The following is a 26236-nucleotide window of genomic DNA, read 5'->3' as shown; positions in this document are numbered from 1 at the left end:
TCATGGACGACATCCTCGTGACTTAGAACAACACACATAGACACACCTGCATCAAACACATGGCTAAAAATAGGCAGCTTGTTCCAGAAACTGAAGGTTCATTATTGCAATTCAGGACCAAATCGTAAATCTAAAAAAACTACGAAAAATATTATAAAAAGATCCAACACTCACAAACGACAAATGCCGCAGATGTCATAACCAACCGGAAACCATACAACACATAACCGGAGCATGCACAACGCTAACACAAACAGACTACACACACAGACACAATCAAATCGCAAACATCATCCATCCAAACTGGGGCACACACATAAATTATACAAGACACACAACCCCATACTACAATACACACCCAGGTAGTACTTGAGAATACAACACACAAATTATACTACGACCGCGCTATACTCACAGATCGTACTATCCACTATAAAGACCTGACATCACATTTAATAGATAAAATAAACAAAACTACATACCTCATAGACATCTCAATCCCTAACACACACAATTTACAAAAGACCATCACGGAAAAATAACAAAATATGCAGACCTAAAAGACGAAGTTGCTAGACTATGGAGGACAGGAGAAAGTGTACGTAGTTCCAATAGTCCTATCTACAACAGGCGTCATCCCAAACCACCTACACCATAGCTTAAAATATTAGGCTAAAATCACACGTTTACACAATTTTACAAAAAGCCGCAATACTTAATACATGCAGAATAGTGAGAAAGTTCATGCAACGACCCTGAAAATAGCCCTCAGCAATCTTCTTAAAAATATTTATTCTACAACTCTTGCTACATTTACTTGGTGAATAACCCGTAAATGTAGTTAATACCAGCCTAGAGCTGAGAAAAAAAAATCCTTCGAAAATAATAATAATAAATTCATTTATTTCGGCACTTGGCCCATACAATAAATACCTTACAGACTAACATACCTATTTATAATCAATATTTAAAACTAATTTGGTGACAAACGGCGTGACCCCGTTGAGTCACCGTCCCGACGTCGCATTCATCTGCGCATGGTGCCCCGGTACCGCCGGAACACGACGTCTTTTCGGCCAGAAGGCAGCACTCGCGATGGACCCCATCAGCAGCCGCGGCACGCGCACCACAAACGAGCTGAAGTGCCTAGTGGCGCGACTGCAGCTGGAACACCTCAGCGTGTATCCGCTTTCGGCGGACGTATTCCACCACATCTGCGACTGCGACGGTGTGATGCAGACGCGACACATACAGTGCCGTATTCGGTGTGGCCGCCCTCAGCCCGGAGCCTGGATCCGGTTCAGCAGAGCCACAGACTCTTACAAGGTTTCTTGCGAGTCTTGCTTTTCTTCTGCACAATATGAACCCCTCCTCGTCACTTTAGTGCTCAAGGGCCTGTTCGGCGTCGAAGTAGCCCCGGTTCAGTACCTTAGGCGGCGCAGGAGGTTGGCGCGGCGCGGCGGCTCGGCCGGCGCGTCAGCATACCCGCGCCCGCTGGCTGTTGTTGGCGGAGTGCTGCGGCCCGCGCGGGGCGCGCGGGCGGCGGGGCGCGGCGGAACACGAGCTCAGGCCTCTCACGTTGCACCGGCGGTCGTTTCGACTCGAAACTTGATGCCGCTGAATCGGCATCTGCTTCCAGTCGATTGTTTACATTAGAATTCGACGCATCAACAGTGACCGAGTTACCGGGCACTATCGCGTAAACTGGTGATTTCTTTACGCAACTCGGTGATAGTATACTGCGATACATCGAATTTTCTTGAAAGTTCGGCCAGATTTGCCTTAAGGGTCACGATGTCCTTTAGCAAAGTGGTGACGTCGACGTGGTCGAATGTGACAGGGGGCAGCTTCCGCAGCTCTTTGCCACAAAGAGGGCACTTCGTCCGGATCGGTCGCGTTGAACATCGTGATGATGTCCTGGAGACTTCACTCCTCCATCCCTTCTGCGAGACGGCATCTGGTCGGCCTTACCGAGCGACTGGAAGAGCAGCGCCTTGCCACTGCAAATCTCATCCTCCTTGAAGTTGGACTTGCAGATCTGCACGATGCTGACCTCATCCACGGTGTCGATGGAATTTTGAATAAACAGTTCATTCGCAATGAGTTGTTGCAAACTCATAGCGACGTTAACGGGCAGCGGCTAGGCCGCGCTACGCGATTTCGCAATTTTTCGGTGCAGTGAGACACGTCCGTTTCCGAGCGTTGCACACACTGCACTCCAATAGAGCAGGTCATTTAAATTAGCAAGAATCTGAAAGATATAGATAACTACTCTCAATAAAAATATTAGTAGTATTATTAAACCTTTATTTAAAAACGGAGATAGGAAGCTGTGAGATAACTATAGACCGGTTTCCATTTTACCAATATTGTCTAAAATATACGAAATAGTAGATTGATAACCAAGGGTGGAAAGTGAAAGATCAAATTTGTTTCAAACCGATGTACGGCGTTCAACCTCCAGTGTTGTATATAAGCTCCTTGGTCACGACGTGCATCTAGATGACCATGCCGAAACGTGAAAAAAAAAGTGTCATTGACGTGACTCAATTATCTTCGACTCCGTGGCTAATCGAAAAATAAAAATAAAATACTTTCCACCCTAGAGATGACAACGCAATTTTCCACCCGGCTATCTACCCATAAAAATTAAACTTTCCGAACAGGAGAGATGAAAAAGTAATTTACAATCGAATGATTTGACTGATTGATTTGATTTGGATAGGTGCGAAATTTTGAACGCCAATCAATACGGATTTCGAAAACGGAAATCGACTACCATGGCTATATATATATGAATTAATCAGGGACATTAGGTACGTCATTTAGAGATACTCGTAATAAAGACTCCAGTAACAACGATCTTTATGGATATGTCTAAAGCCTTTGATTGCGTCTCACATGATATCCTTCTGCGGAAGCTATACCTCTATGGCATTCGAGGAAATTGCTGACTGGTTACGAACTTATCTATCAAGTAGAAAACAGAAAACTGAAGTCAGGTCCTATTGTGCTAAAACAAAAACTTTAACTAAAGTGCTTTCTGACTAAGCGGATGGCACCATGGGCGTGCCTCAAGGCAGTATATTAGGACCATTGTTATTTTTAATTTACATAAACGACCTCCCCATTGCAACTTGCAACAAAATTCTTTTTGCCGACGACTGCTCTGTAATTATTCCTGGTAAAAACCCTGCAACTTATCAGACTGAATACTGAATAACAAATTAAAAGTGAATATGAGTAAAACTAAATACATGGAATTTTTTGCGCCTCAAAGCAGACCTAAAGAAGTAAGGATTGAATATAATCAAGTGCCCATAGAAAGTGTTCAAACCATACGATTCCTTGGTGTGATGTTGAACTGCCACTGCTACTGGCAGACACATGTTGAGCAGCTGGTCAGGAGACTAAATAGATTCGTTTTTGCTCTGCGTAGGTTGACACAAGTGGTATCGCAGGGATCCGCACTGTTGGCGTTTCTTAGACACATCATCATATCAAACCTCCGGTATGGTCTTATCCTATGGGAAAACTCCACCTTTGCTAAGCGTGCATTCTTATTCCAAAAGAGGTGCATCGGGCGATCTGTGGCGCTGGTACAACCGATTCGTGTAGGCCATTGTTTAAGAAACTTAAGATACTACCGTTGCCTGCACTTTTTGTGTATGAAATGTGTCTCTTTGTGAAAACCCACAAACAGCTATAAAATTATGACATCCAATCCAAGATCGACATCTAAGCTACATGGGTTAATCTCTGTTACCCAAGCCATACTTCTGCTCACTTTAAGAAAAGTATATTGTATATGCCGGTTAAAATATCCAACTACTTGCCAAATGACATCAAAACTCTGAACATGCCAGAATTTAAGAATAAATTGTTTAAATGGTGCCTAGATAAAATGCATTATACTGTCAATGATCAATTTGAGCCTACTACCAATACATCACGAATTGTTTACTGGTAATTTTGTACTTTCTTTAGCCTGTATATTATTACTATTATTATTGTTTTTTGCATTTCTGACATCTCCATATATTTGTTATATTTATATATTTTTGCGTTCTCTATGGCGTATTATTTCGAATGGGACAAGTGACATTGCATCTGCACATTCATAGAATAACCTTATTTCTCTGTATTTTCTGATATGACCATTGCAGTGTTGTAATTGTGGTATTATCTGCTGCTTGTTTGTTTTGTATAGTACTATTGACATTGTATCCGCACGTTCAGTAGGTACATGAAATTGACATTTTCTATTATTATTGTTAGTTTTATTATTCTAAATCTTGATAAAAAAAATCTTCAATTTTAATGATTCAATTAATAAAATAATGAGCGTACCTGCCTACCTATTAGCGTATCTGCCGAATATTGTGCGCCATACACTGGCTAATTGTGACGAACTTCAATGTAATTGTTACCATTTATGTAATCAATTACTCTCTTTCTGACAGTAAAAATTAAAAATTTTTATTTGATTAATAAATACATATTTTGTTAAATAGTTAATACGAAAAAATGAAAACTGTTAGTAAGGTTATAATAATCATGCGATATACGTACAAAATAGCAGCAGGCAAAGAATAGCAAAAACCGTAGAGCAGAAATACAGAACACTCATAAAACAGGCATCATCATAGGCGGGATGCCAATAGACGAGAACCATGCACAAGCAGTGCCAATATTAGTTATTTGGTAAAAACTCGCATATTTTTTATATAAATAAATAATTATTAAATTCTTGTTATAAATAAAGCATCTGTTAGTTAAATTAATTTTAAATGAAGATCTTCTATCAAAGCTACTTTTATGATAGATTTTAGGTAAAATAAATGTAACCAACGGATAACAAATAAACAAGGTAGCAAAGGTCTCAAAATAATAACTGCACTCTTCAGATAAAGACCTGCAAGTACTCGTCGAGTTCGACCTGGCCGTTCATGTTAGTGTCGATCTCTTTCAATATTTCGTGCAACTGTTCCCCGGTCACTTCCTCGCCACCTGCCTGTGAAAAAGTTCCAAATTCAAGCGCCATGGATATGTAAAGCGATCGTCTAATATGGAACTTGCCACGTTAATACGGTATTTGACTATTTTGTATATGTTTTATAAACTAAAACTACACAATGCCTGTTATCGAATAGAAAAACCATTTTTAAGCTACCTTTACAAATAACAAAATTATACAGGTTTGAAATTCAAGATTAGACAGAGAAAGACATACTGGCATGTGACGTCACACGCCAGTACCGCCATATTTGCTGCATAGAGAAAAGCGTTTGAGAAAGAGACAGGTAGGTATACAGATTTTTCAAAAAATCACTCTAAATCCAATTTTCAACCGATTTAAATTTTCTCTTCGTTAAACACTATCTGTATATTCATAATAATATTAAGATACGGCAAAATCAGGAGTTGTCAAATACCGTATTGATACAGCCATATCAAAACTGAGCGCCAAAAGAATCGCTTTATCGCTTTGGGCTTCAGGGGGCTACTACGAAATTCGAAAATCGAAGTTCGTATCGTACCGTCCCTTTCACTCTCGTATTAAATAATGTAAGCGTCAGCGGGACGGCAAGATACGAAGTTCGAATTTTACATTTCGTAATGCCAGAAACGAACTGTCAAAAGTTTAACGGTAGCAAGTTCCATAAAGCTATGTCGATTTTAAGTAACGTTACTGCACAGACACAATGTTCTCCCTATTAGTAAAGTCCCGTCACAGGTCCCGTCTACCAGCAGATTTTCATGGACATAGTCGTGGTTAAGTCAAAAGAAGTTATAATTTAACTTTGATAATAATGGATGCAGTGGTCTACCTAGGTCCTGGACCCAGCCCAGTGGGGATCCGCCGTTGCACTGAGCTTTAATTCAATTCCAATGCATTTGCAATCCCTTGGCGTTGTAAGTGTTCAAGAGTGATCTTTCTTACCATCAGGTGACCCACTTGCTCCTTTTCCACCCTATTATCTCGGCCTATAAACCTCCCATTGCAGGGCGCAGGCATCTGCTGGGAATAAAACCTAACCAACAAAAAGTTGGAAAACCCCCGACTCAATATCTCAAAAACGGCTGAACCGATTTTGATAAAACATGTCTAAGAACCATTGCTAGAAAACCTGCTTTAAAAAAACCGCATTCAAATCGGTCCACCTGTTTAAGAGCTACGGTGCCACAGACAGACAGACACACACATAGCGGTCAAACTTATAACACCGCTCTTTTTGCGTCGGGGGTTAAAAAGGGCTTGGGCCGTAGTTGGCAAGCGGATTCAATGCAGATTGTGAACTTCACACACACCATTGAATGAGGGCTAAAAGACAGGAGAAATGTCGCTAGATGGCGTTAGTATCGAGAGGTTTTTTGACGTTACGGTCTTGCTTGCGATTGGCTAATAACTATACCTAGATATTTTCCTAGCACGAACGAAGTGTTGTAAGAGTTTGACCAAATAAAAACATCGACAGTCCTGTTATCGATAAGTACATACCACTTCAACGACAAGACATACATACAACCACAGATTTATATCGGCTACCTACCTAGACGCCTCGTGCCACCGATCTTGTAATCAGTACACTTTTAATCCTTTAAAATTTATTTTTATAACTTTAAATGAATAGTTGTTTATACAGAGCAGCCTAAATGACTTTCAAGGTGTGTTGTCTTTTTTGTTTAAATAAATAAAAAAACACATCATTTATTCCTCTACTTATTACCAACGTAAAAAAGTAATCAAACTTTTTATATTCATAGACGTTATTCATTAAAGAAGTATTTATATATTGGACTTTGTATAACCTCTATGACGTTACTGTGGTACTTATCGATAACAGGACTGTCGATGTTTTTATTTGGTCAAACTCATATAATATTTCGTTCCTACTAGGGAAATTTATAGATATAATAACTAAATGAGCCAATCGCAAGCAAGACCGTAACGTCAAAAAAAACCTAACGATATTAACGCATCTAGCGGTATTTCGCCTACTGTCTTTTAGCCCTCATTTCTTCGCAGGTGTGTGCACAGTTTCTTCGCGATGTTTTCCTTAGCCGTAAAATTCATCATACATTCCAAATGTAACGAACCAATAAAAAATATATATTTACAAAGTTCCACTGAAGTATATCAGTACCTTGAGACTTCTCCTGATATCGTTGATAGAAACAAATCCCTTCCTGTCCGCATCGATGATCTGGAACCGCTTGATGTAAGTCTGAACTTCATCCTTGCTCAGATTGATGGGCATCTTGTCGCGACTTGCGCGATTTACCAGCTGACCCATCTCATTGGACAAGAATTCGTTGGCTTCTTTGATTTGTTTCTGGAGAAAAGATAATAATCACAACTTAGTTATGAAAGTCAGGTGACGGCAAAATGTGTCAGTGCATGTATTCTGTACACTTTATCCAAATGTTAAAATGGGCTAATAAATCCATCTTTGGGAATGAAACTACACTCTGTAATGTGGCTGTCACTTTTTCATTAACAAAGATCAGTGGCGGACTAAGCTCGTTCGGGGCCCGGGGCGGCAAACCTGAATGAATGCTCCCCAGTAGTAGAAGTTGTTGTACGAGTTGTTTACTAATGTTTCGGCAAATAACGTTTGGCAACCTGTTTCATTTCCCAACTGTTTAATATTTCTGAAACTGTAAATATTTCAGGATTTTTATAAAACTAACCTAACCTAACCTAAAGGGTTCTTCTACACGATGGCTCTGAAATGAATCCTGAATTATTTACAGTTTTAGAGTTTGCGAAATGAAACAGGTTGCCAAACGTTACGTTGCGAAAAGGTAGTAATCGATATTTTTAGCCTCATTGAGGAATCAGGGCTTTATCAAAAGAAATTGTGGACATTTGAAGCTGCTCCTTCTGCCTACTGTTAATCCCTTCAAACCGTTGCGTTAGGTTAGGTTACACGACACTTCTCATGTATTTTGAAGAACATTCCTAAGAGCTAGGGAGATTCCAGAAAGAGGATAAGTATGAAACACTATACTTGGCTTAACTATACCTTCTTCTCAGCGTCACTCCATTTGAGTTCTTCTTGCATGATGTCAGCGACGGCGGGCAACGCCTCGATGGCAGCTTGTACGTTTAAGAATGCGAGGCGCAGGCGCCGCGCGATCATGTCCACGCATGTGCACGCGTATTCTCGCACGCCGTATCTGGAGTTGAAGTAAAGACATGTCTATTTTGGAACTACTGCACACTCGTACGGACATTTGCTAGTAATAGCACCTGCAATTCCAATAATCGCAGTAATATTATAAATGCGACAGTTTTAAGTCTGTTTGTTAGTTTGTTTCTTACCTCATCACGTCTAAACCGCTGAACCGATTTAGATTAAATTCGGTATAAATATAGTTTGAGTCCTGAGAAAGGACATAGGATTAGTTTTTGTCCCGCATAATTTCATAGTTCCCGCGGGATGACTATAAACGAATTCTACCCAGACGGAGTCGCGGGCAACTGGCTAAAATTACAAATTACAAGCTGTTACTATCAATTATTTCGGATATTATTTACTAGTGAAAAGACAGGACCTATTCTACCACCAAAGTCAACTGATAAAACGCAAAAAATAATACTGACTCAATAGATGGATCGGCCAATTTAATTTTTTCGTAGTCATCAAACTAACTCACCCCATGTTTCCCAGTGCGATGTGCGCGCGTTATGCATTTGCAGAACTAACTCGTCACCTAGAACTTTACTTCTCTTCTAGACTTACTCTCAATAATAGCTGCATCAATGGTTATATTGGGCAATATTACTGTGAAACTTTTTGTCCCTTTGACTGCTCTCTGTCATTCTGATTTATTTTTATTATTAAATCAAGTATTAAGTTCTTACCTGATCTCAGCATCGATGTAGGGGAATTCCGGATGAATCTTTTTACCAATGATGGGCCATCTCTTGCCGGTCATGGCCGCCATTTTGGCAACCGCGAATGCTCTATCGCCGTAGGACTTTGCTAAGTGTTGTGCTACCTGAAACAAAACCATATACAATCAGCAAACCGTTGGAATAATGCGATTTCCATTTTTAACTGCAGTCCACATTCTTGTACAGAGCGATGGTTTTCGTTAAAATGACCAGCCTCCGATAGGTGGAGCAAGAAGTCACAAGTTCCTGTAGAAACTTTTAACTTTTTATGGCTATAACTTGAAAAAAAAAGTAGATTGTACAACAAGAGCATAAAACGAGCCATTTTACCCGAGCCGGTAAGGCGAGGGTAGATAGACACGTCAAGGGGAAAATGGGTTTTGGTCGAGTTTTACACTCTGCTTTTCACTTCGATGGCGAGGAAATGAAATAGCAACAGTGGAAACAATTGTTCAGTTACTAGGTACCTTTTATTATTTTTGACATTGCTACATAATTATACATTTTTAGTTTTATTGATTTATTTTGATTGATTTGATTGATTTTTATTTTTACATAAAATAAAAAATATAGAAACTTTTTTGTTTGTGGCTGTTGACACCTGATTACCTTGGTCTTAGACGAAGATTTTACTTTATGCACTAGAGCATAAGAAGTAATTTTATGTCGCCTAGATCCAGCATAAACACCAACTTTACGAGCATGAGAAGTGAAAACTTATTTAAACGCATCACCTCCATCTCTAATCCGAAATCTTGCACTAATCTAATGTACATGGTGGGAGTCCAGCCGTGGGCGCCCTCGAGCCGAAATCCGTCCGTTTGACACTCGCGGAACAGCGGCTTCAGATTGGCACCTGCAATTTGACATAATAAAATTACAAGCAGTTACTATAATCATTTGTTTCGTATTTTTACTATTTGAAAAGAAAGAATCCATCCTACTTTCACAGTCAATTCATAAAAGACAGAATCCATTCTACCTTCACAGTCAATTCATAAAACGCACTCAATAAATGGACCGGTCAATTTCCAATTTCCTTTTTTCGCAATCTTTAAACTACTTAACACACCCCAAGTTTCCCCGTGCGATTTGCGAATGCGTTTGGCGAACACACTTACTAGAACTAACGTTTTCCAGAACAATCTGATTCGACTCACTCTCAATAGCAGCATCAATGGTCTCAGCAGCCATAGACCGGTAGGTGGTCCACTTGCCGCCCGCGATGGTAACGAGTCCTGCCTTTGAGACGTGCACGATGTGATTGCGAGCTAAAGATTGTGTGTCTTCTTTGTTGGGGTCAGAGACGAGAGGTCGGATGCCAGACCACGCGGACATAACGTCGCCACGACGAACTGGGGATGGGAAAATTATAAGTTGAAAATGAATTTGCAACAAAGATAATGTTAATTAGCAATGGATAAATACGAGTTACTTCAATTCATACATAAGTGATGACGTTCACGTTTGGAGCTAACATGCTAGAAAAGCGCGAAAGAATGAACTATTATTGTTTGTATTTTGTTTGAGATTGTCCACTAGTCTACGGTTTTATTTAAATAATTGCTTGATTGTCAAAGCTACTTTTTACTTAGCGCTTTCAATGACGCAGTTTCTGATTTTATTCTTTTCACCTTATTGATTGATTACCACAGTGTTTGAAGTCAAAAGTCTTTGACCAGTGTGTGTTGCCAGTGATGACATACGGATCTGAGACGTGGACGCTAACGATGGGCTTCATGAGGAAGCTCAAAGTCACTCAAAGGGCTATGGAGTGGAGAGGGTTATGCTCGGGGTTTCTCTGCGGGATAGAATCAGAAATGATGATATCCGCAGTAAAACTAAGGTTACCGACATAGCCCGAAGAATTGCGAAACTGAAGTGGCAATGGGCGGGGCACATTGCTCGCAGGACTGATGGCCGATGGGGTCAAAAGGTTCTCGAATGGCGTCCGCGGACCGGGAGACGAGCTGTCGGTAGGCCTCCAACAATATGGAGCGACGATCTGGTTAAGATCGCGGGATCGCGGTGGATGCGAAAAGCACAAGACCGGTCTGAGTGGAGAGCCTTGGGGGAGGCCTATGTCCAGCAGTGGACGTCTTTCGGCTGACATGATGATTGATTGATTAAGTATTTACGGTGAGCTAAAAAGATGTAATTGATTATCCACTATGCCGTAATTATATATTCACGTGGTATTTCATGTAAGTTTCCGAATGCGGAAAAGCATACCTTCAACATCTGGGTTGAGGTAGTTCTTGACCTCAGTCAGGATGAACAAGATCTCGTCTTCTGTCGGCTTCGGGTTGTGCGTGATCTTGCACGGCATGTCAGTGGTGCCGGCGATGGTGCCCTTGAGCCAAGGCAGGAAGAAGATAACACGACCATCGGACGTGGCCGGGTCCAGAAGGCCCATGTGTTCGGGGCTGAGGACACAAATGTAGTTGCCAATTGAGTTATTATAGAAGTGATGCAGAGTATTCCATATCACATAATTATGCCTTTCTATTCTTGTCTAAATACATACATAGATTAGTTACCCACCTGTAATAGCTAGGGAGAACAATGTGCACCCCAGAGGAGGGGCAGCAGATTTCCTTTACCGTCGGCTCGTCCATTTTGCGGATGCTGTCGGTAAATGGTCCGGTCGCGTTGATGATCGACTTGGCTTGCACGTCCCACTCTTTGCCTGTTAATTCGTCCTGGAACAACGAAATGAATCATATAAATATATCGCATTGGGCATGCCTGTAATGATAGATTTATGTTTTGCAAATAATAAATAAATATAGTCAGTAAGACCTTAGGCTAAAATTAAAAGAGCTAGCAAAGGTCAAAACAATTTTATGCTAAAAGTTTTGTAAATTGACCTCTTGGAAATCGTACGTCCGAAATGGGCAAATTTGAAACTTCTTGATGCATAACTTCTGATGATTGATGTTAACACAATTGTAGACGGATTTTAAACAATACATAATCCCTACTTATAAATGCAAGTAATCTGTCTGTCTGTCTGTCTGTTATTTCACGTCACTGAACGATTTTGATGAAATTTGGTATATAGATATTTTATCAACATAGGCTTTTATTCCGGTAGAGGCGCCACCGCGCGATAACCTAGATCCGCGCAGACGAAGTCGCGGGCTTAAGCTAGTTTCTTATAAATCACAGTCAGGGGTCATTCCAGATAGCGTGGGATCAAGTACACTACAGTTGTACGCTTGAAGTTCATTCTCACTTAAACTTAAGCATTCTCGGCTTCCGCTATGCATACTATGGATCTATATTGACTGGTAGAAAATTGTTAGTCATAATGTATTGTTAGTCATATTGTAATGTTTGACATAACTCTTTTTTACTCTGAAACCATTTATTTTTCTGAATTGTTATAAAACAAACCTAACCTAACCTATAGAGTTCTACAGGATGACCATTTAAAAAATTATGAAAAATTTACGGTTTCAGCGGGAAAAAAATTTATGACTAACAATAATTATGACAAACATTACATTATAAGATTATGGCAGTCGAAAGGATCCCGCCTACTATATATGACTTTGCTGCATACAGAGGTGATGCTGTTGCTGCTCCAGTGCCTGTCTCTGTTTCATGATCATTTAATAATAATAATAATCATGGTCATTGGCTCACCCTAACTCTGGCACCGCTCAGCTTGCCCCCAGTTTTGTGCAGTTTGGTGACGCTGACGTGGTTGGCGATGGTGGCTCCGTGCCGCGCTGCTGTCAGGGCGATCGCCAAATTCATTCGCGCGTCGTCTTGCTGACCTAGAAAACAAAACAAATTGACCAAATAAAAACATTATTTTTTGAAGTCAAACTAATTTCTGGCATTCAAAACCAAAACCCACCATAATTTCAATTAACTGATTTAAGATATTTCGTGCAACAGCATGTACTACACATGGATAATAATATTCCTAAACACAATATACAAGCAGTCTTTAGTCCTTTTCCAAGTCAATTGGTGACCATTTGCCCCATTTGGAGTCAATTATTAATTTATTTTAAGTAAAACCTGTATTAAGAGCTTTAACCCATTGACTTTGCTTACCGTCATAATAAACGATTCCACCGCAGAGGTTATCGGATTTCAACATCGGAAACAACTCCAGTGTGTGTTTCTTAGACAAATAGTAAGAGCTCTTCACGTTCCTATCTCCAGCCACAACATCGTACATCTTGATACCGAACCAGTAATAGGGTACTTGCCACCATCTGTAATTAAAATTAGCTAGTTAAAGAAAAACTACGACGATTATTCCTTGACAAAATCTTGTTTATGGGTTATAGTTGAAAGAGCAATCGTCGCTTATTTGGATAAGGTCATGCTTTCCAAATATAATATCGGTATTTTTCAATTAACCTTTTGCAAAGATAAGCAAGTACTTATATGTTTTCTAGATTGAAAAGTATGTACTAACTTGTAAACCGGTAGCAAGATAGGCAGCGGCCTGGTCAAATGCGGCGCAACTTCGAGCATATTAGCTCTTTCGTGTAACGCTTCTTTAACCATTTTGTACTGGTCATAGTCTAGCTGCATAATGGCCTTCTGTAGGTATCTGACGCCTCCATGGATCAGCTTTGTGCTGCGACTGGAGGTTCCGCTGGCGAAGTCGTCAGCTTCCACTAGAGCGGTACGGAGTCCTGGAAATGGCAAAAACGCGAATTCAAAACGCGCCAGGAGTTACTCAAATCGGAGTTACTCAAATCTTTGCCGTCATAGCCATGGAACTCTTCATACAGTGTTTTGTTAAGGGCTTCAGAAAGAGCTTCCCCTAAAATCATGAGTTGAATTACTGCGATCTACACCATTGAACACCGAAGACTCCAAATAAAGATTAGATAGCGATGCACTTGCTCTACCATGAAACCAGAACCAAGCAAGGATAACAGAACCGCAACGAAAAGTTTATGCATACAGTCAAATAACAATAATAGATATGCTCGGCCCAAGTTATTAAGGTCTATGATTCCACGTCACTAATAAAAAAAACGGCCGTGAGAAATACAAGCCGAAACTGCTTAATTTGAAGATGCCATAAAAAAAATTAGGCAGAATTCCAGTGATTTAAATACCTTTCTTTCAGTCAAAAGGTTTCATTAAGAATTTGTTCTGTAAAAACTTAGCTTACCTCTTGTGGTAGCGTCCAGAGCGCATCCAACGCCCGTGGCGCCCCCACCGATGATCAGGACGTCATAGATATGGCCGGCTTGCAGGCTGGCGACCTGCTCCGCCCGGGACGGCAGGGGGCGTTTCTTGCGCTCAGTCTTGGCTGATACCGTGGATGGCTTATTGTACCATATCTAGGAAAAAAGGGATAGTTATCTCATTTGACAATAGCAGGGGCAGTTTTAAGTTATACCAATTACAAACAACGATCAATCCAATGAACTGGACTTGTCATTTTGTTTAATTTGGTAGCACAGAACATGTTTCTTAATTTTTAATGGAAAGGAACGAGAGCCTCTAGTTTGATAATAAAATTCAATTCGATAAGTTCTGCCAGATACGAAGGGTGGCGGTGCTGGCCTTCAAGAAAGTCTAATAACGATCGCATTTCAAATGAAATTCTAGTGCTAATAAAGACATGTGAAGATCTGCGATAAGATATCGCTTTGCGACACTGAATGCACTAGTGTTCCGGTGTGAGAGCGCTAACATTAGAATGATAAGTAAACATGCTAAGTGAAGGTAATTTTATTAAATCATGATGTTTATTCACTGTTTATTCTATATATGTAATGCAAGTATCACTACCGCATAGCAAAAAAAATTTTAGTTTATTATTGGGTTAGATGCTCCATTATAATATAACTAGATTAGTATTTAACACAAAAGAAGAAAAATTGCGTTAGCATACTAACGCGCGCTAAACGCTTGATCTTATCATTTTTTCATGACATAATCATTTAGCGTCACTTCAAAACATTCCTACATCTTTCATAATCTTTTCAAGGCATATTTCACAACGATTACTATTAAAAAGATTTGCGTAGATAAAGAAAAGAGATACAGTCTATTTCAGTGCGGTTACGTCAAATCGTTATCGGTAATGTTCTGGCGGGTTCCCTCGGTACTTACGGCGGGTGAGTCATCGGCAGAAAGCGCCCAGGCCGCAAACGCAGCACCCGCGACGCCCGTGGCGCTCCCGACTAATAATCTTCTCCGAGACATTTCTGAAATTAAAACGGGATTATTTCGACGGTCGGAATACATATTCCTGTAACGAATAAATTGAAATTGCAGTTTGCATGCTCGTTTGCCTCGCTCTCATTATAAGAAAAAAAGTTAACTTTAAATTTTCACAATCGGTTTTTTTGTTTGTAGAAACGGAGACAGATCGGTCTTAGACTGACTTGCATAAGTACTAATGTGGAAATGCTTTAAAAATCATGTTATTTAAATTAAACGGTTGCATCGTTTTATAAATAGAGATGTAGTGAAAAAGGTTTTTACACAGGCCAAGTAAAAATCAGTCTTATATAAATTTCATAAAGACTGACAAAATATTATCACTTTAACAGTGCCGCGCCGAAGACGTTATACCTACGGCATCGTCAACGTAAAACGGCGCGGCGCACGACGCGGTACGGTGCCGCGTCGTGAAATATAAGGCGTCGTGGCGTGAACGTAAAACGGGAGCGGAGGCTGCGGAGCGGAGCTGAGGTTGCGAAGCGGAGGCTGCGAAGCGGAGGCTGCGGAGCGGAGCGGAGCGGCAAGCCTCAAATTTAATAGGGCACACCTATGGCGATTTTGGCATTTTAGCATTAAGATATCGACCCATTCAGTATGAAATGTAGTCAGTCAGTCAAAATATCTTTATTCAATTCAGGCTATAACAAGCACTTATGAATGTCAAAAAAAGTCTACCACCGGTTCGAAAAAACCTAAAAAAGTATAAGCCAAAACTCCATTTTTCAGGAGAAGCAAAATAAAAAATGGTGACATCTATTTTCTGCGTCTTCTTTTGAAGTATTAGTTATAATGAACCACTAAAGCTCATTATTCTTAGGTTTTCGAGTAAGTAATTCATTACAGAGAAACCCAAAATAACGTAGTTTCAATAGTTCCAGAGATAGCATGGCTTTTACTACCAACAAAAATCATGCAACTGGGTTTGACGACATTTTTTTCAAGCTTTGCATCGTTTACTGATGCAAAAGTTTGTTGTGAAAGGAAACAACATTAGTTTTGTCGTAGGTAATTTTGTATTAAAAGACAAATCAAATTAAAGAAAGTGTAATTAGGTAAACATTTTAGAAAAAAAAACATGTTATTTAAAAGTCTTTCATTATTTATCCAGTATTAATGTACCTTCTTATAACAAAATAAAAGAATATCAAATTAAAATCAGCATAAACTTTAAACCATGCACAGGATATGCAATGCAGTTTAATCGAACTTGACTCGGAAGCTTTTATGATTCTCTGTATTACTTTAAAATAAACCAGTCCCTATTGAAAAAAAAAAAAGATGTTGTATGTAAGTCATTAAGCAAGAAGAAAATAACAGTGTGGAAAACGCTCAGTTTTTGATTATGTGTCTCTATATAATTAGTCTTTTAGAGGAAAAACTTAATAATTAAGTTTTTTATCCAAATTTACTAAAGAGATAAACTAGCTACATTACTATAATAGAAATAACGTAAACTTTGATAAAACTGCAAAACAAGTAATAACCATCCATAAATAGTACATTTTATCGGTGAGCTTCGTCAAAATGTTGCAATGTACCTTTTACAGATAATTCTGTTTTAAGGGTTCTGGAGCCAAAATGGAAAAAACGGAACCCTTATAGTTTCGCCATGTCTGTCTGTCTGTCTGTCCTTCCATCCGTCCGCGGCTTTGCTCAGGGAGTATCAATGCTAGAAAGCTGTATTTTTGCACGCATATATGTGTATCTACACAACATGCCGACAAAATGGTACAATTAAAAAAAAAAAAAAATTTTTTTTAGGGTACCTCCCATAGACGAAAAGTGGGGTGTTTTTTTTTTCTCATCCAACCCTATAGTGTAGTGTAGGGTATTGTTGGATAGGTCTTTTAAAACCATTAGGGGTTTGCTAAGACGATTTTTCGATTCAGCGAAATGTTTGTGAAATATTGAACTTTAAAGCGCAAATTTTCATTAAAATCGAGCGTTCCCCCCCCCCCTCTAAAATCCCCAAACCGGTCGGTGGAAAAATTTGAAAAAAAAATCAGGATGGTAGTAAGAATATCAAACTTTTAAGGAAAACTATAAGGGCTAAGTTTGCTTGAGAATTATTAGTAGTTTAAGAGTAAATAGCAGCTTAAGGTATAAAATATACCTAAACTATGGAAGATTCCGTATAAAATACGAAATCCTTAGAAAAAAAAATCTTTATTTTATTCGTAATGGCTACGGAACCCTATTTCGGGCGTGTCCGACACGCTCTTGGCCGGTTTTTTATTTTATTAATAGTTCTCGGCAAAATTCATTTTAAAACCGAAGAATACCGACAGCTATTAATAACGTAGATAGACTGCAATAAATTCCAGTCCATATTTTTTGTTGACATATCGACATTTCATCAGCAACTAGAGCACAAATAGTTTGCTTATCTGAGTTTAGCTTTGTCAATAAGTTTGTCGAAAGATTCCGCTGTAAAACCAGGTTCTGCGTTTACACTTCTGTACCAGTTGCATAATATGTTTGTGTGAGGCAAACATGTATTATAGAGACGTCTTAGGTACTTGTAGGCTGCAGGGGAGTAAAAGAGGGGTGTAAGCGCAAATTTTCTGACACCAGGCGGATACTTAGCAAATAGTTATTTGTGCAACAAGAGAGCAAAGTCGTTTTTTGGTGCGAGTATTGATTTTGAATGCCGAGTAAGCGAAGGATTCTACAATTGAATCACGAGCGATAGCGAGTGATTCTAGGTTAGAATCCTGAGATCAGCGAAGGATTCAAACACACGAGATGCAAAAAACTTTGGTCTTTTCGGAAATATTTCGCTGTCTTATAATTCACTGTTTTTTTTTTTAAATTTCATCTCGTGTTTTTGTTTTTCAATTTGTCCTTATTATAATTTAATTCATTATTGACATATTTTTGATGCTAAAGGTGAACACAGTATTTTTTTATTAGGTTGGTATATCCTTACTTAGTTAAAAAGTAAAAAAAAACTTATAAAAAAGTAAATTTGAGCAGGATATTCGTTAATTTATGCACGTTTTGTTTGCTAATTTATCTCTGTAGTCTTTAGTTTATATTTGAGAAAAGCACCGTACAAGCTTCGAACAATAAATGCTATTAGTACTAAATCCCTCTAATAATTTTACGGTTATATATGTATCCGAACGTTTGTTTGTTTCTTTTTAGTCCTACAGAATTTGAAAATCGAACTTAGTATCGATTTGATCCTCTCTCGCTTTTTTCATATTAAAGTGAAAGTGACAGATCAAAGTCAAGTTCATATATTTGGAATTCAGTGAGTGGACCCAGCACTATCCTCAGCATTTAAAAAAAAAAAAGCTACTTTGTCTCACGGAGTGAGCAAAATGCGATTTTGCTCACTGATTTTTCATAGCAAAACCTGCCTGTTTGAGCTGCTGAGGTGAAAAGGTCTTTTTCTTTCCTTTATAGTTTTGAGGTATAAAGCATTGAAGGTTTCAATCACTTCAACATTCGGCGATAAATCCGAAACCGGCCCAGAGCGTGTCGGACACGCCCGAAATAGGGTTCCGTAGCCATTACGAAAAATTAAGTCATATTTTTCTAAGAATTTCGTATTTTGAACATGAAACATGGGCTACGTAATAGCCCTAAGCATGTCGAGCTAAACTCGGTTTAAGACGTGAGTTATCCGTTACAATATCATTTAATATTTCGTATTTTATAATAATAACGTTAATTGGGTAACGTTACTATAATGTTAAGTTGCCAATTAAGCTTTTTTTTTTACCGGTACTAGGTATTTTTATGATTTTTACCGTTATTTAACGTTAATTATAGTGTGAACTTGGTAACGTTAACAAGCCCTGTCATGTCATCGATTCCGTCTCGCACGTTTTATAAATTTACACCCACTGATTACATCAGACACCTATAACTTAAAATTTAACCACCCATATTGTGGTAATTTATTATTCTTGGGTTAACAAAGTTTGATGTTATTTTATTTGTAAAATTTTGTGCATCAAACTACGTGTAATTTTACTGATCTTTTTCAGTTTGGAAATTATTCTTTGGTTTAGGCCTACCTATAATGATAAGTTTTTAAAAATATACCTATTTAGAAAGTATGATACTGATGAGTACTTAGTTGCGTTTATTTTTAATAAAAAAAAAACTGAGTTGTTCCTTCTTGAGCTAGATGCACCTAGTGATAAGTAACTTTTACATATCAGGGCCACTGAGGCTATTAATTAAAGGGATTAACGCTTCCGACTTGTCAGTCTAACCGGTCTCTCACACGCACCGATAACGCTCAAGGCTAATTTACACATGGTCTGACATTAGGTAGGTGTAGGTACATCTAGTATCCCTTCAAGTACTATTTGTAGAGCCATAAATATGAACACCATCGCAAAATAGAAAATTGCGTGTTCATGGCCACGTTTGAATACAATGTCGTTGGCCGCATAACGAAGTTCTATTCGATCGGAGATAGCTGGTGAAATGTTGGCAGTGGTTCGACGTTCGTCGCATACAGTTCCAATTTCATTTGAGACAGCCACGAGTTTACATGCCGCCGTTAGTACCTACTTTATTCTAAGTATACGACTTTCAATGTATAACGTATACCACGCCGGTACTGGCCAGAACTAAAATAGCTTGAGCTTGCAAGATAATGACCGGCGTACGGTTTAGATCGCCGCGCGAAGTCAGGTGATGCTCGCAGGGAATATCAACTAATTGTCTCGTAACTGCACCTATGTGTATCTATTTGTTTTGTCAGACAACGCGTGTAAACTTCCGGATATAAAAAATCAATTGATATAGTAATGTTTATTGTAAATTGCGACTAAGCTAATCAATTGAGTATAATAAAAGCCCAACAAGAACATCATAATAATACAGGTAGATTAAGAACCTTGAGCAGGAGCGCTAAGCACGATGATGTCATATTGCTCCAACGGCGTAGGTTTTAGCTTAGCGCGCGTTTTTTTTACAAAAGTAGGATGCACTTGGTTTTATTTCAAGTAGGCAAGTATATTAAAGATAATATATTTGAAAAGCAGATATTAGGGTATTTGACTTAAAACTAAAAATTATTGTAACTTTATATCCGCACAAATATTATATTATTAGAATTATTTTATTCAGACACGTGAAAACGAATAAATAAACGCTCAGCTCACGTAGTTGAGTATATAAAAACGAACTTCCTGTTATTAAATATTTTATAATAAAGCATGAACGAACAGTAAACAGCATTATTATAAAACCCAACTTACCTTGTTCGATTAAATCGTAGGACGAAAACTACGTCGAAAACATTGAACAAACGTTATATGAGGTAAAACAATTTAGCAAGGACAACAAAGGTTGTCGTGCTTGAGAAAGGATAATTTTGTACGAACACTACAAAACTTCCTTATTCAGGTCACTATTATTAGTACGTTATGTAATTTAACGATACACTAAGGGCGATAGGGTATTGTTTCAGTTAAGCTAACAGAAAGATGTTAGCTAATCGTGAATGACATACATGCGCGACCGGGCGATGCACGCCCCAGCCCGGTTTAGCAGACTGACCGTATTTTCGTTCGATCTCGCGCTCAGCTCAAGCGTAGCGTGATTCATTCTACGTTTTTGACAATCCCGGCACATCACTAACTTCACGGCTTAGACGGGGACTAAGCGACATCTATCGGCGAATTAAAAACTAAGCTAAGCGCCATCTGTATTACAATGGTTTAACTGCTTCAGATTGTTTATACACCAGTCAAAAATAAAAGTTACTTTGCTAACTGAATCTAATGGATAATAGAATAGGTAGAGATATTAATATCTGTTCATGTCTTAACGCTAACCTTTGTTACTACGTAACAAAGTATACTTACGTTTTTTTTAGCGCGACCGTAACCTCGTTTTTCATCTGTAGATTGATAAAACTAGTATTAATATGAACCTGGACATGCTCGATCTAAAATTAACTATACATCAACATCACAAACTACTAGTACTGCTAACGGTAAAGCGGCAATTACACTGAGTCGTTCGCCGCATGCTGCATACGGCGACCGCAAAAGTGTAAAGGAACACGGTAGTCGGCCGCATTCGGCGAGCGACAGCTGCCATCACCTTATGTGGCCGCCGCAGTAGACGGACAGACTAATGTAAAGACGACTTTCGTTCGCCGAAGTAGTTTGAAACAAATTCGGCGACCGCATTAGGTGAATGACGCAGTGTAATTGCCGGTTTAAGTAGTCATAAATAGTCAATGTATGTAACTGTGATCCCTAATCGTTTAACTTAATTTCGTGCTTTCCGTTATATCCGGGCTTCAGGCTCAGCCTACGAACGCACTATACATTTAGCCGCGCAGGGTTTTACCGCACCATCTCTTTCTCAAGCGTCTCTTTCTTAAAATTCTGAAGAGGGACGGCGCGCTAAAACCGCAAGGTGCTTTCTTGCACTTAGGCCGTCTTGCAGGAGAAAAATAAATCTAGATTTTGTAGTTAAACCTGATTTAAGCTTGCAGTTCCATACATTTTGACACTACTAAACTGAGTTTAACGCTAATTCGAGATTTATGTGTTTCCAGCAAGTAGCCATTAGTGTGCAATTTCCAGGTTGTTTTATATAATGCTCAAAATAAGGATACTCACCATAAGCAGAGCTTTAACACTTTTCGTGCTTCTCAGAAGATAGGATCCTAAAACAATACGTATATTTCCATATAATTTATTGAGACAAACGTTACAATAAGTTGCTTAACTTTAATTCACTTCTCCTTCTTTTCAGAGGACAGAGAGTTGTACAGTTTGTTGACTTCATTCAGTACGAGATTCTGGACGACGGTTCCGTTGGTATCAATGAAGTTGGCGAAGGATTTGTTGATGGAGGCCTCTCGGAATTTTCCGTTGGTGTCGCGCAAAACCAGGATCAAATTGTATTTGTCATCGTGCCTGTAAAAAAAATGGCCGGAGTTAGATATGTATACTGGAAAAACGGTAGTTTTTTGCGAAGAAAATTATTCTTCAACTGCTTATGACACGTAAAATGAAACTGTAATAATATAGCTTAGTTAGGTAGTGAAATCCGGTTCGAAGGACCACTGGAGTTAGTCTAAAATATCTGACACGCACATCCTACCGGCCCTAGAAATAGAGCCGTATCAGGTATTAATGCACGCTTTATTATGTGAGATACTGGCGCTGGAATGCTAGTTACTGAACCATTAATTTGAAAATTATTTTTTTATCCAAAATTGACTAAGCAGTCTTTCAGTTCCTTCCTTCTTGAAAAACAACCAGTTATTTATGTTTCATTTGTTTTACTACTATATTAACGAAAATCAACTTACTTCTTGACATAGGAGCTGGCCTCCCACACTCTAGTGTTGTTCCCAACTTTCTCTTTGGCAACAACAAATATTCCCTTCTCCTTGAACGTTGTGTAAAGAGTCAGAATGCCCATTAGCACGAAGTAAGACGATACGCAGATTATTAGGACCAGTCTGAAAAATTAAAAGTCTTTAATGGCCCAAGGTTTAACACTCACTTCGATAAAATGCGAGTGGCTTCAGCGCGCCGTCCCATTTCAGAGTATGGCTTGAGAAAGAGACAGTGAGCTAAAATCGCTCGCATTGCTAAGCCTAAATAAAGTAGAATGTTTGTTTGAAAAATTGTTAAAAATAAACCGGGCAAGTGAGAGTCGGACTCGCGCACCGATTATTCTGTACAAATTCGTAGGTTCCTACGAATATTCAGTGTCAGCGGAGCCACTCTCCTAAGCACAATGTACGCAGTGCCGGTCATTTAAAATAGTTACTGACTTATACAGATAAACAAAAAATTTAGATTTTCATTATTCGAGTTGGCCGGTTTAATTTAATGACTGTATCTTTTGATTGTGTCAACTTAGAAGTTTGATTTTTTTTCACTGCTCCAAAGGGTAGCAGACTTGAGTCATATGATATCAAATTTAGTTTGATGCGTCCACGCCCTCCTAAGAAAAAGGGTCTCGACAGGCGGACGGACGGACAACAAAGTGATCCAATAAGCCACTATAAGGGTTCCTGGCGACTGAGGTTCTTGCACACTGTATTTGCATATTCACTCCACAAAAGACTAAGGCTTGTAATAACTAAGTACTAAAACTACTTCTAAAAACTAAGGTTTGTAATATCCAACTTACCTTGATTGAGGGAATGGGTACAAGTAATCCCATAGAAGGGCATACAGGGCCACACCTACTGCTAGTGCACAGAGGAACAAGCGCCCATCAATGAGTGCAAAGCTCTCCTTGCATTTCAGATCGCCTGTCAGCACCTAACAAATAAAGCACACTGTAATTCTTGGATTAGAAAAGTGTTTGTGTAGAAGGTTAGACTTTAAATTATTTATATGGGTATCTCTTTCTGTCTAGTCGTTCCCACATGACTAAGGATTGTGGTCATCAACGGGTTGTCTATACTTGGAATGTATTATTTGTTTCTATCCTGTCGGCTTCTGTCCATCGCGGCCTTGACGACGGAGCTAAACTTCGGGGACTCTGGAGTCCCTTATTTGATTGGTCCATCTGGTAGGAGATCTGCCCCGGGCTCAGATTTTTTTAAGATTGAAATAATTCTGTTATGTATTTCATGATCATTATGTAGCTTGTGGCACAGATTAAAAATACAACCAGTTGGTGATTTTTGCCGTCTACACTAGACAGAGTAACACACAGTAATAATTCGCAGCCCTCCGTACGGAGGAGGCGCACGTTGATTGCCCGGCGGACCCGGCGGTACGTTTTCCGAGGTGCACAGAATCGCTGTTTCGGAATTAACGTTAAATAGTTGCGACGAACATAAGATGAACGTGTGCAATGTATGGGTTTCATCGATTACCGAAAGACGGGCCAGGAGAGATTGGTAGTTTTGCTCTGCCTATTAGTAACAAACTCACGCAACGACATATTTTTCATATTTCGCGTTGCGTGATTTTCTTACTATTTCATGCAAAAAGCTGGACGCTGAGCGTGAACAGGAGCAGGACGTCTAGAATACAGGGGGAATTCCCAAAGGAAGTTTTGACAAATCTTGGAATTAAAGTTACAATAAATAAAATAGCCAGTAAGTATGAATATTGTAATGCAAGTAAAAGTCAACATACTGGTCAGCGAAAAAAAGCTTGTGGCCTAGACAAAGCAGATCGCCGACTATATATTATTCTAGTGTGATATTAGATTCACTGAAGACACAATTAATTTTTAGATAATTTATTCCTAAACATGAAGTGGAAGGAAGGTAGAGGAAAAAAATATATGATATTGGTGGTTTAGATCACAAAATAAAACCTCACTGATGGTTTTATCCTCATTGGCGATTCATTTTCCTTATAGCCACTGATGTGGCAGACAGCTTCAATTACTTTTGAAATTAATGGATCAATTAAGTGAAGAAAACAATTATATATCCATTCAGTGCAACTCCACTGAAAAAATCTATAGCAATTTTACTGTCAACCTTTCAATTCAGCATTATGTATGTAGGTGTGTAAGTAAACTCTTTCCTACACATAAAATAAATTAAAAAATACAGGTACCTGTACACAGAATGAAGTACTTACAAAGGCGAACTTATCCTTAATAAGGGATCTGTTCCAGATAATCTACAGATTTGAAAAAGTTATAATGAACCTCCATCTATATGAAAAATTGTTACAATATGAGCATAGTCCTCTATAATAGCTTGTCTGAAGATAGGTATTAAACTACAGAACAAGCAAAGTTTCAAGTCCAAATTGATTGATTGGCTACAAGATAAATGTTTTATAGTGTAAAAGAATACTTGGAAAATCATTATTTTAGGTAATTTTAATTGATTTACGATTATGTAACATTACTGGAAAATTATTGCTGTTTAATGTATTTATGACATGTATTTAAATTGAATTTGACTATTAGTGGAACTGTATAGGTAAACAAAGAATATATTTTTATTAATAATTGTAATTCTAAAATAATGTAATTTATGATTAATGTGTTAATAATATGCACGCCTGCATGCAGGCTGGATACAATGTACATCTCTTTCTTTTGTTAACATTATTTTCATATGTTTTATGTACAATAAAGAAAAGAGTTATACAATACAATAGGTACAATACAAGATTGTAACACCATCAATACTGTATTCTAGCAAATAAAAAAATCTGATTCTGATTCTAAACTGAAACAATTACTTTGCTCACCTTATGATAGCTATGTTTATTCAAGATATGCATATTCATGCATTAAGAACACAAACAAATCACACAAACATCTATTACCACCACCACACTACACTGACACATTTCCAACTCAACCAGAGCTCATCTTCAGAGCAACAAAACACAACCACTATGCTACCTACCCAATGTTGGACTCTAACTCTAAAGTATAGGTTTTGACTGGTACCACCATCTTGGCCTAAATACAACCCACTATTGGGCACTGGCCTCCTCTCAGAATCAGGTGGCTTGACTGGTAATTATTGATGAATATTTGTTATTTAGTTTCAAATAATAAGGGAAACATTTGCCAGGATTTTGTTGAAGTTAAAAATAATAAGTAAGCATTAAATAAACAAATTATTGATTGACTGTACACATGTTTTGAAAATCCAGTTGAGCCAGAAAGTTATTATTAAAAATGTGATTTACCTCCCGGACAGCATCATCAATAGCATTTTTGGCCGCAGCACCATCCCATTTGTTGATCTTCACAACCTAATAACAAACATGGCATTACAATCTTTTGAAAATAACCTGGATTTGGTAAACAAATTGAACATAACTAACCATACATAACTATTATTAGTCATGATTTTATTATCACAGGCATTACAGAAAATGTAGGCAAAGTAATTATGCACAATTCGTGAATTTTTATGAAATAAGAAAACATGACGTGTCTCTTGAATACCATAATACTAACAGGATTGTACAAAATGTATGACACATGTAATTATAAAATAATTACCTCTGGTGTTTCAGTCATGTTGAAAAGGTTTCAAACGAAAAAAAACAGAACAATTCTGAGATTTTGCGATTTTTTCTCTCGGAAAGTAAGTAATAAGAAAGAAGCTATATAGCGAGCGGCTTTGCTTTGATTGTTGACGTGCCGCGTGAGTTGAGTGACGTTTCATTCGTT

The 26236-nt window shown here is 38.5% G+C and overlaps 2 protein-coding genes across 3 annotated transcripts in view; both read right to left on the bottom strand.

The window, feature by feature from the left end:
• Spase25 (Signal peptidase complex subunit Spase25) overlaps positions 1 to 26236 on the bottom strand; it is a 27739-nt gene extending 1503 nt beyond the window's left edge. The window contains exons 1-5 of one of the 2 annotated variants that reach the window (XM_074086068.1): positions 26066 to 26234; positions 25747 to 25812; positions 23255 to 23388; positions 22422 to 22574; positions 21784 to 22023 (exon numbers count right to left, since the gene is read on the bottom strand). In XM_074086068.1, the coding sequence (XP_073942169.1) occupies positions 21840 to 22023; positions 22422 to 22574; positions 23255 to 23388; positions 25747 to 25812; positions 26066 to 26083 (555 nt within the window). In that variant the 5' untranslated portion in view covers positions 26084 to 26234 and the 3' untranslated portion in view covers positions 21784 to 21839. Of the gene's footprint in view, positions 1 to 21783; positions 22024 to 22421; positions 22575 to 23254; positions 23389 to 25746; positions 25813 to 26065 lie in introns of those variants that run through there. The other variant, XM_074086069.1, reaches the window with a different exon arrangement.
• LOC141426855 (glycerol-3-phosphate dehydrogenase, mitochondrial-like) lies at positions 4916 to 20687 on the bottom strand (the record flags this gene model as incomplete). Its single annotated transcript, XM_074086067.1, is given in 14 exon segments — positions 4916 to 5014; positions 7149 to 7337; positions 8031 to 8184; positions 8873 to 9009; positions 9640 to 9761; positions 10066 to 10260; positions 11138 to 11331; positions 11450 to 11607; positions 12557 to 12690; positions 12977 to 13140; positions 13347 to 13569; positions 14058 to 14229; positions 15008 to 15102; positions 20347 to 20687. Coding segments are annotated over 13 exon segments (2034 nt in total), but the record flags the coding sequence as incomplete, so codon positions are not given.

The sequence above is a fragment of the Choristoneura fumiferana genome, chromosome 3, assembly GCF_025370935.1.
Source record: "Choristoneura fumiferana chromosome 3, NRCan_CFum_1, whole genome shotgun sequence".
Classification (NCBI taxonomy): Eukaryota; Metazoa; Arthropoda; class Insecta; order Lepidoptera; family Tortricidae; genus Choristoneura; species Choristoneura fumiferana.
The sequence above is the reverse complement of the archived record's forward strand: the minus strand, read 5'-3'. Positions and strand labels throughout refer to the sequence as shown.